The sequence below is a fragment of the Mesoplodon densirostris genome, chromosome 1 (assembly GCF_025265405.1).
Source record: "Mesoplodon densirostris isolate mMesDen1 chromosome 1, mMesDen1 primary haplotype, whole genome shotgun sequence".
Taxonomy (NCBI): Eukaryota; Metazoa; Chordata; class Mammalia; order Artiodactyla; family Ziphiidae; genus Mesoplodon; species Mesoplodon densirostris.
Genome location: NC_082661.1, coordinates 1,251,237 through 1,262,091, shown reverse-complemented (window position 1 = coordinate 1,262,091; position 10,855 = coordinate 1,251,237). Strand labels below are relative to the sequence as shown.

The following is a 10,855-nucleotide window of genomic DNA, read 5'->3' as shown; positions in this document are numbered from 1 at the left end:
CAAATTATCTCTTTTGATAGTTACCTATTTATCTTGTGACTTAGTGTTGCTATTGAGTTTCACAATCTCCTAATACAGTAAAGACACTAACTTTTTTGTTATATTCACTGCAAATATCGTTTCAACTGGTTTTTAGCCTCTTAACTGCATCACACGGGTAATAAAGAGGCGTGAAGTTTTAATGCAGTGGGATCCATTGATCTTTCCTTGTGTGGATTCCTTTTATCTTCTTTCAGCCTAGAAAATCCTCTCTCCAGGGATTTGAGAAATGCTCATTTCTACTCGCCCCACTAGTATTAATGACTTGATTCTTCACCCTTAATTCTCTTAATCCATTTAGAATTTTATGTTGGAAAGTCAGTATTCCATGGATTTATTTCCCTTTCAGCGAATCATCCCGGTACTTATGAATGATATTCTTCCCCTTGTCGTTGAATATAATGTATTATATTCTTGCATGTAACATAGGGCCTATTTCTGAACCATGAAATCTTTTTCAGTCACCTGGCTATTCATGAGATCGGGTTTTTTTCTTCTTAGTAAAATTACATGTTTAGACTAAAGAAATTATTTTTCTGTTAGAAAAACATTTGCCATGTTTCTCCCAGGCCCATTTCAAACTGCTCTCAGGGCAGCTCGGTCAGAAGCCTCGGAGTGTGGCGGAGAGGACCCGGTCCTCTCGCTGCCGGAACTGTGCAGCCCGCTGCCGGGCCTCAGTGGAGACTGACATGTAACATGGCCACCGAGTTGCCGTGTGGCCCGAGCTGCCCATCGTGGCCTCGGTGTCGTCCAGCCCTCCAGGCCGTCAGGTTAGGTGTGCACAGTGGTGCCCAGTCCTCACGGGGACATCGGCCCGAGGGGCCCGGGATGCAGGAGGACGTGGCCCGAATGCCCGCGGTCTCACACGGCAACACCGCCTGCTCCCTCTCCCTCCCCGCTCACATGGTGGCCTGGGGGGGTGACTTCCTTGTGACCAGGGGACAGAGGACGAGAGGGCGCGGGCCTGGTGCACCGGTGGTCCTGCCTACACGCGGGCACCGCCCGGAAGTGGACGCTGCAGCCCTTCAGCCCCTTGGGGACTAGTATGTGTTGATTTTCTGTTGCCCCCCAAACAGACGCCACAACCAGCCGCGGAAAGCAGCACAAACGTGCTGCGTTATCTGGGTCAGAGTCCTCGGTGGGGGGAGGGGGCGGCAGGGCGTTCAGCCAGAGTGCGGCCGCTTCCTCCCCTGGGTCCTGGGGCCGCTTCCTCCCCTGGGTCCTGGGGCCGCTTCCCTGCTCGCTCGGTTTGTTGGTAGAATTCACTTCCTTGCTGTCCTGGGATCCACGTCCCTGTCCTCTTGTGCTGTGTGACCTGAGGCCACTCTGAGCTCCTGGAGGCCGTGTCCACCCTGGTTGAGGTTGCTTTCTCCACCTCAGGGCCAGCAACGTGGCCTAGTCTTCCCCAGGTGGGTCTCCTGACCTCAGCTGGGAAAGGCTCTCTGCTTTTTGGACTCATGTGGTTAGATTCGGCCACAGGGATGATCCGGACAATCTCCTCATCTCAGAGTCCTTAACCTTCACCACGCTGGCAAAACCCCTTTTGCCGTGGAAGGTGATGTGTTCACGGGATCCGGGATTAGGACGTGGACAGTGTCGGGACGTTATCTGCCTCTCACGCTGGGTGCCCACAGCTTAACCACGACCCTCTTCCCCAAATGAATACAGTCTGTTTTGCTGGGATGAATAATCATGTTTCTAAGAAATATTATATTTAAGAAAAAAATAAGCAAATAAATAGTTTTCATGGATCAAATGTCAGGGAGCTGAAACTTTCAGGTTTACAATAACAATGTCAGTTTTCTACAAAAATCTCGCTAATGACTGCCCTTTGTCACTGTAAGTGTATGTTTTTACTGATACACAGTATATACTGGCTAATCAACAGAGACAAAACCACACCTGAATTTCTGGAGCAGATTCTAAGCAAGGGGGTCTGTGTGCACAGCACGAGGTTCCGGGACCTTCTGGGTGTGTTGCAGCTGGCTCGACAGCTGCCGGAGTGAACGGAGCGACAACACCTCCTGAGAGCTGGGTAGGGCATGGAACGCCCGGTCTGCGTGCGATGCTGGTTCCCGGGCAGCCTGCCCACCGCACACACCTCAGCTTCCTATTCTCAAACGCCTGCTGTCGGAGAGAGCACCTAATTAATTGGGTGTTTTAGACGCTATTCTGAGCAAGTTTCCTTTTTTCCCCCTAAAGAGGTATTTTAGGAGTAAAGCGCCTCTGGTTCGGGGCAGAGCTGTCCTCTCTCTGCCTGCGGTGACGCGGCGGGTCCCCCTGGGCTGCCGTCAGGGCCACCCTGGCCCATTGCTCAGTGTCATACCCACCCCCCATGCATCTACGGACACACGTACATCTTTCTCATACCTCTGACAGAGAACACTCCTTACCAACCACCATAGCATTTCCCCTAAACACTAGTTCTGAGTCGTGTTCCGTGAACAAAGGGTTTCCTGAATTCCTCTTCTGGCAGCTATAGAGTAACTGGTAGTCAACTTGTTCTACTACCAGAAAATACCTCTAAACCGTACGGGAGAGTGAGCCAGGCGTTCACCTGTGGCCAGAGCAGAACTTGGGGCCCAAAGAGGGGAAGACACGGGGCGCCCCAGGTGACGCCCTGTCCTCTGGCGCTTTCCCACGGAGGCAACGGGAGTCTGGGTGAGGGAGAGGACTCACCATGTCCCCATCTCACTGTGACCACGAGGCCAAGCCCGTCGTCCTGTCCACGGCCTCTGGGCATCCTCAGTGTGAGGTGCTCGTTCACATCTCTGCCCGTTTCCCACCGGGTGGTCCATCTTTATCTAGTGGGTTTGTCAGAGTTTCTCCCCGTGCTCGGGACAGTCCTCGGTGAGCGGGTGTTTAGACGTCTTCTCTGAGCCTGTGGTTTGCCTTTTCACTCTCCTCTGTCTCTGATACAGTCCCATCTACCCAGTTGTCCTTTATGGGCAGTGCTGTTTGTGTCCTGATGAGAAATCTGTGCATTTCCAAGGTCATGAAGCCCCACTAGGTTTTCCTCTAGAGGATGACTGTTTCACCTCTCATGTTTATTTCTGCAGCCCGTGGGAAAGTGATATTTTGTGTGCAGTGTGCGGTAGGGGCTGCGTAGAGCCCCTGTGGGCGCCCAGGCAGCAGAAAGGCCATCGTCCCCCGGCCACCGTGGTGTCCCTTCATCACACGGGTGACGGGACCCGTGTTGGTCCGCCCAGCCTGCCCCTTTGACCACAGTCTGTTCTTGTCCCAGTGCCACCTCCCCATCTTTATTCAGACCCTCAGAAGGTCCAGTCCTGGTAGCGTGCGTCCTCCAGGTCTGCCTCCATCTCCAGCTGCCTCAGTGGCCCTTGACCCTGCCATTCCACACAGCATAGGACCAGCTGGGGCAGGGCACGTGGGTCAGCAAGGCCTTCTGTGTGACTCACAACCCTGGGAGCTGGCCGCTAGCTTGTGGAGGCATCTCAGTGGTGACGAGACCCTTCCCTTCCGGGCAGGGGGACCACGTGTCTCTCAGGCAGATACACGGCAGGCCGTACCCCGGTCGTGCGCGAAACAGCATGCCTGATGTTGATTTGTCAGTAAAAAGGCATTTCTTTTAGAACAGATAGACCCTCAGCTAGACCTTGTTTAAACTTCAGGAGATGTAGGAAGAGTGTCTTCAGGAAGGAGGACAAAGGAGGCTGCTTTGGTCCATCATTCTGTCTGTCTGTCTGCTCACTCACTCTGTCTATCTATCTATCTATCTATCTATCATCTATCTCTTATTTAGATTAGCTGTTTTCCATTCATCTCAGCCACGCATGTGAGCAGAAACGACCCTGTATGTCACCAATCCCCAGGACTGTGTCTATGAGTGAGGCTCTGCCCTGTCTGGGTCATTCCAGTCCTGGTCTCAAGCTGGGACGCAGGCTCAGAGGCTGGGTCCCATCCTCAGCCAAGGCTTCCTGAGGGGTCCCGAGCTGAGCGGCAACCCCAGACCCAGCCACTCTTCTCAGCTGGGCCCAGGCATTAACACGCTTGCGGAAACACACCCCAGATACCACACTTTGAACCCTGCGTCTCGGTTCAGTGGCTGGCAGGTTTCAGAGACAAAGGAGCTGTATGTGAGTACAAAGATGGAAAAAATTAAAGTGTTTCATTTAAACCCTTTCTGTATTTGAGGCAATGAATGCAAAGAGCCAGTGCGGTGAGAACCAGATGGCCCTGTGCCAGTGGGAGGTGACATCCCCCAGCCCGGGTTTCCGGGTGAGCCGGACTGGAGGGGAAATGTGAGGTTCAGGCCGCGAGGTGCAGCGAGAGGCTCCGGGGTGCCTTCTGTCTCGTCAGCTGCCCCCCAGGCCCCCCAGGCCGTCCAGGAGTGGACATCATTCACCAGCGTGCCCCTGCCCTCTCCAAGGCCAGTTCTCCCATCCGTCGTGTGCACTCCCAGTGCCAGGAGGGATTCTGCAGAGGCTTCCCGAGAACCTCCTTTGCTTCCTTGCAGCCCTGACGCCCCTTGCGGGGACCTGGCCTTCCCCTCGTGCGCAGCCCATTCTGGGCTTTCAGAAACTCCTGGGACCCTTTCTAGGACTGTCCAGGATCAGCCCCCGGGGCGGTGTGAGAACATGAGGCACCAGGCAGGCCCCAAGCGCCTGGATCCTGGGCCTTTTATGCAGCACCTGGGATGCACAAAGGCCCGTTGGTTTGCTTGTGCAGTGATGGGGACAGTGGTCTTCAAGCAGCAAGACGCACGCCCACTGTGCGCACTTGGAGGGCTTTCCGAGGGGGAGTGTGGGCTGCCCGCAGCTCCCTCTTCGTCTCCCCCCGCCCCCCACTGGCTCTACAAAGCCAGGCAGACCCTCCCCTCCCCAGGTGGACAGCTCTTGGGCACCAAACACAGGGAGAAAGGAAAGCTTTAACTAAAGTACTCAGACCACCAGCCCCCTCCAGCTGATTCAGAGATGCGTTTCTAATACAATTTTACTTCTTACATTTAGTAATTTATCAGAATTTGTAATATATTTGTGCTATTTGAACCAGTTATACACCATAATAGTTGCAATGATAACTCAACCTGAAAGACGTTTTTATAACCTCAGTGCTGAAGGTCACAGTAAAAAATCAAAATTTCCATTTATATGCATTTTCTTCTGCTGTAAAGATGTGATAGGGTGATCAATGAAAGTCCTTCCATCAAAAAAAAGTATCCCATTGGGGGCAATATATAACCTTACTCTGTGTGGTTGGTAGAATTTCAAAAAGAAGAGTAATAATGTAAAGATTCTACTACAGAAGAGGTTGTTGACATATTTTTTAAATTGATGACAGTAGGTTTCCAATCACTGTTCTAGTTTAGACAACTTTCATTGCTCTCTTTCAAGTTCATGAACCTTTTCTTCTGTGATATATAATTCTAATGTTAATACCATCCAGTGTGTTTCTTGTCTCAGACATGGCATTTTAATCTCCGTATTATTGATTTAGATCTTTAAAATTTATTCCATGTCTCTTCTTAACCTGCTGCTGTTTCCTCTGCCTTCTGGAGCTTGTGGTTTTATCAATACTGTGGCTGTTTTAACCTCCTGGTCTACTAATTGGCACATCTGCCTCATGTCTGCATTACTTTCTATTAGTTGTTTTTTTCCCGCCCTCTCATTAGGTCCTATTTCCCTACTTCTTTGCATGCCTGGTAATTTTTGATTGAATGCCAGACATTGTGATTTTATATTGTTGGGGCTGAATTCTTTGTATTCCTTTAAATATCTGAGCCATTGTTCTGGGGCGCAGGTGAGCCACTTGGGAAGAGCTTGTTGCTTTTGAGGCTTTCCCTTCAGCTTTCTGAGTCAGAAACGGAGCAGCTTTCAGTCTCGGCTGATTTGGCTCATGCTTGAGGTCGCCCTTCTGGGGTCTCTCCCCTCCCTCTGCCTCAGGATCACAAGCTCTTGAGGGGAATCTACCAGGCCATGCTGTGCCATGTGTTGTGGGGAGAGCAGGCCTGGACCAGGCGCTCCTTGGGGGACATGCTCCCTCTGAACCCCACTTTCCTCATCTGAAGAACCAGGTTTTGGCTGGTGATCCTGAGAGTCTTTCCTGGAAATCTGGTGGTTACACGTCTCCATTTTTATTTTATTTTTTTAATTTTATTTTATTTTAAAAATTTGTTTTATTTATTTATTATTTTTTGCTGTGTTGGGTCTTCGTTGCTGTGCGGGGTTTCTCTAGTTGCGGTGAGCAGGGGCTACTCTTCTTTGCAGTGCGTGGGCTTCTCATTGTGGTGGCTTCTCTTATTGCGGATCACGGGCTCTAGGCGCGCGAGCTTCAGTAGTTGTGGCTCGCGGGCTCTAGAGTGCAGGCTCAGTAGTTGTGGCTCACGGGCTTAGTTGCTCCGTAGCGTGTGGGATCTTCCCGGACCAGGGCTCAAACCCGTGTCCCCTGCACTGGCAGGCGGATTCTTAACCACTGAGCCACCAGGGAAGCCCACACGTCTCCATTTTTAAACGTGATTGGGCAGGTGATGGGTTTGGTAGAAGCAAAGCTGTGTATAAACCCGGTTCTGTTATTTTCAAAACTCCTGTGCTGCCACAGGGAAGACATTTACAGTGCTCAGCGCTTTATAAAGTCATAGCTGCTGCCAGTTCTTGTGTCTCAGGAGGGACATCCAGGGGTTAATGTCAGGTAAGCCTTCCTCCCTGGACCAAATTAAAGTGCCTTATACAGCACATGTCTTCCCCCAAGAGCCGTTCACTCAAGTGAGGGGGTGATGACCCTTTCCTCAAACAGGTGGGTGGTTTCTACCATCATTTAATATCATGTCTGTCTTTGATCCTGAGACTTGAGCTGTAAAATTTCAAATCATACTTGTGATTGAAATTATAACTGAAATAGTCGTAAATACAAGTCCAAGATTTCCTTCTTTGCTCACAAAGTTGCGGCAGGCCTTCTGCTTCCAGGAAGACAGAGCAGACATGCTTCTCCCATTCCTCCTGTCAAGACAATAAAAACTCTGGACATTGGGTCTAAAACAAACATAAGGAGACTCTGAAAGGGGGCGTGAAGGAGGCATCTGGCTAGGGACCTCAAGACCCAAGAAGATACAGCGTGATGAGCTCCCTGGGTTTCCTTGGCCTCGTACATTCCGGCATTGGGAGTTGAAGAAGCCAAGTCAGACATACCAACAGGCACAGACAGAAACAGCCCCAAGAAAAACCTGCTCTCTCTGGCCAAAGGGCCAGCAGCAGAACAGCCAAGAACAGCCTAGCAACAGATGTCTTACTGAAGAGGATGTACAGATGGCAGATGAGAACATGGAAAGATGTTACCAATAGTGGTTAGGGAAATGCCAATTAAAACCACCGTAAGACATAAATGGTACCAATGTTTTCTTAGGTCAATCTCCCAAGGCAGTAGAAATAAAAACAAAAATAAGCAAATGGGACCTAATCAAACTTACAAGCTTTTGCACAGAAAGGGAAAACATAAGCAAAAGGAAAAGACAACCTATGGAATGGGAGAAAATGTTTGCAAATGACGCGACCGACAAGGGCTTAATTTCCAAAATATACAAACAGCACATACAACTCAATAGCAAAAAAACAGACAACCCAATCGAAAAATGGGCAAAACGCATCTCCCCCTACCTGGCAAACAAATGCAGTATCGCCTCACGAATTGATTGCTTCTCTGAGGTACCTACCAGTGTATTTGGGGAGAAGCTTCGAGAACAAGTTCAGGAGCAGCTGTCCTTCTATGAGACTGGAGAGATTCCACAAAAGAATCTGGATGTCATGAAGGAGGCAATGGTTCAGGCAGAGGAAGTGACTGCTGAGATTACTAGGAAGCTGGAGAAACAGGAGAAGAAACGCTTGAAGAAGGAAAATAAAAGCCTGGCTGCGATTGCCCTGGCGTCTTCAGAAAACAGCAGTAGGACCCCGGAGGAATGTGAGGGGACAAGTGAAAGACCCAAAAGGAAGCAAAAACAAAAGCCCCAGGAAGCTCCTCAGGAGAATGGAATGGAAGACCCATCTGTCTCCTCCAAACCCAAAAAAAAGAAATCTTTTTCCAAGGAGGAGCTGGTTAGTAGTGATCCTGAAGAGACAGCTGGCAGTGGAAGTCTTACCAAGAGGAAGAAGTCTTTCCCCAAAGAGGAACCAGAGAGGGACCCTGAAGAGTCAGAAAACAAGAGGGTCCCCAAGAAAAAGAGGAAATTCTCTTCCAAGGAGGAGCCACTCAGCAGTGAACCTGGAGAGGCTGCTGCCAGCAAGAGCAGCAGCTCCAAGAAAAAGAAAAAGCTCTGAAAACTATCCCAGGAAGATTAGAATGGACATTTCCCTAGTAGGGCATAACTTGCAGGGATATTTCCCAACCCATCCCCTATAGCCCAATAAAAATAAAAACAAAAACAAAAACAAAAACAAACAACAAAAAAAGAAAAATGAGCAAAAGACCTGAATAGGCATTCTTCCAAAGAAGACATACAGATGGCCAACAGGCACATGAAAAGATGCTCAACATCGCTAATTATTAGAGAACGCAAATCAAAACTACAATGAGAAACTACCTCACATGGGTCAGAATGGCCATCATTAAAAAGTCTACAAATAGGGCCTCCCTGGTGGCGCAGTGGTTAAGAGTCCGCCTGCCGATGCAGGGGATACGGGTTCGTGCCCCGGTCTGGGAGGATCCCATATGCCGCGGAGCGGCTGGGCCCATGAGCCATGGCCGCTGGGCCTGCGCATCCGGAGCCTGTGCTCCGCAACGGGAGAGGCCACAACAGTGAGAGGCCCACATACCGCAAAAAGAAAAAAAAAAAAAAAAAAGTCTACAAATAACAAATGCTGGAGAGTGTGTGCAGAAAAAAGGAACCCTCCTACACTGTTGGTGGGAATGTAAATTAGTGTAGCCACTATGGAAAACAGTATGGAGGTTCCTCAGAAAACTAAAAACAGAACTACCATATGATCCAGCAATCCCACTCCTGGGCATATATCCAGACAAAACTATAATTCAAAAAGATACCTGCACCTCTATGTTCATAGCAGCACTATTCACAATAGCCAAGACATGGAAACAACCTAAATGTCCATCAACAGATGAATGGATAAAGAAGATGGGGTACATATACATAATGGAATACTACTCAGCCATAAAAAGAATGAAATAATACCATTTGCAGCAACATGGATGCAACTAGAGATTATCATATTAAGTGAAGTAAGTCAGAAAGAGAAAGACAAATACCATACGATATTACTTATAGGTGGAATCTAAAATATGACACAAGTGAACCTATCTATGATACAGAAACAGACTCACAGACGTAGAAAACAGACTTGTGGTTGCCAAGGGGGAGGGGGTGGGGGAGGGATGGATTGGGAGTGTGGGATTAGCAGATGCAAACTCATATATAGAATGGATAAACAGAAAAGTCCTACTATATAGCACAGGGAACTATATTCAGTATCTTTGGATAAACCATAACGAAAAAGAATATTAAAAAAGAATGTATATATATATGTATAACTGAGTCAGTTTGCTGTACAGCAGAAATTAACACAACATTGTAAATCAACTATATACCTCATTAAAAAAATAAAACCACAGTGAGATACCACCTATCAGAATGGCTAAAATCAAAAATAGCAGCAACACCAAATGCTGGCAAGGATGCAGAGAAACCAGATCCCTCACATGTGGGTGGCAGGAATGTCAGATGCAGCCCCTCTGGAAAGCAGTTTGCAGTTTCTTAAGTGACTGAACATTCAACTGTGTACGATCCAGCAATTGTACTTCTAGGCAGTTGTATCAGAGAAATGAAGACTTATGTTCACACAACAGTCTGCACATGAATGTTTATGGCAGCCTTATCCGTAATAACCCAAAACTGGAAACAGCCCAGGTGTCCTTCAGTGGGTGAGTGGATAATGTGACCACACTATGAGTGCTACGTACACAGCAGTAAACACGAATGAACATGAACTCTACACACACAACTTGGATGAATCTCCAGAATTACACTAAGTGAAAATGGTGGTTCCAAAAGGTCACATACTATACGATTTCATTTCTATAACATTCTTAAAATGACAAAATTATAGAAATGGAGAGCAGATTTGTGGTTGCCAGGGGCTGAGGACGGGATAAAGGTTGTTTAAAAGGCAACAGAAGGGATTCTCGTGGAGAGAGGGTGTTCCGTAACCTGACATTTCCAAAGTCAGCATCCTGGTCATGATTCTTAGTTTCTCAAGATGCTTCCATGGTGGGAACTGCACTGAGGGTACATGGGATCTCTCTGTATTCGTTCATATGGCTGCATCTGAATCTACAGTCATCTTGAAGTTTATTTAAGAATAAGTCATGGCACCTCTAGGAAAGTTCAGTGTTTTAACTCATTCACAGGTGAGTCAGAACTGCAGCCTTGAATCACACACATCTCCTTCCAACAAAAAGGGAAATGCATTGGATTCTGTTCTGTAAACTAGAAATGATGACTCACCATCAAATTTATAGATAAAAATATGAGTGTGTTGAAGTCAAGTCAAAGACCTTGCGGCTGAGAACCACGGGCCTTGTGAGAAGAACGGGCATCTTCTCCACTGGAGGATCTTATCGTCTGTTGTGATGGTCACCATGGTGGGAGCACAGATGTCCCACGGGCCCTATAGAAGCCCCCCCCCACACCGATGCATCCAGTAGGATGCATGTCAGGTGGGTCGGCCATCTCACCAGGCACGGGTAGCTGCCTCCCTGGAGCCCCGTCTGGCTCTTCCTCTCCTATGGCCTGTCTTCACAGTAACCTCCTGCCACGTGAGGGACGCTTGGGCTGAGGAAGGGACTCCTTACCCAG

General features: G+C 48.6%; 1 protein-coding gene across 1 annotated transcript; it reads left to right on the top strand.

Annotated features, from left to right (window-relative positions):
- The first annotated feature begins 7,658 nt into the window (after window positions 1-7,658).
- On the top strand, window positions 7,659-8,306 carry LOC132486389 (nucleolar protein 56-like). The gene has a single exon (XM_060093526.1). The coding sequence runs from the start codon at window positions 7,797-7,799 to the stop codon at window positions 8,304-8,306; it is 510 nt and encodes a 169-aa protein (XP_059949509.1). The 5' UTR covers window positions 7,659-7,796.
- The last annotated feature ends 2,549 nt before the right edge of the window (window positions 8,307-10,855 follow it).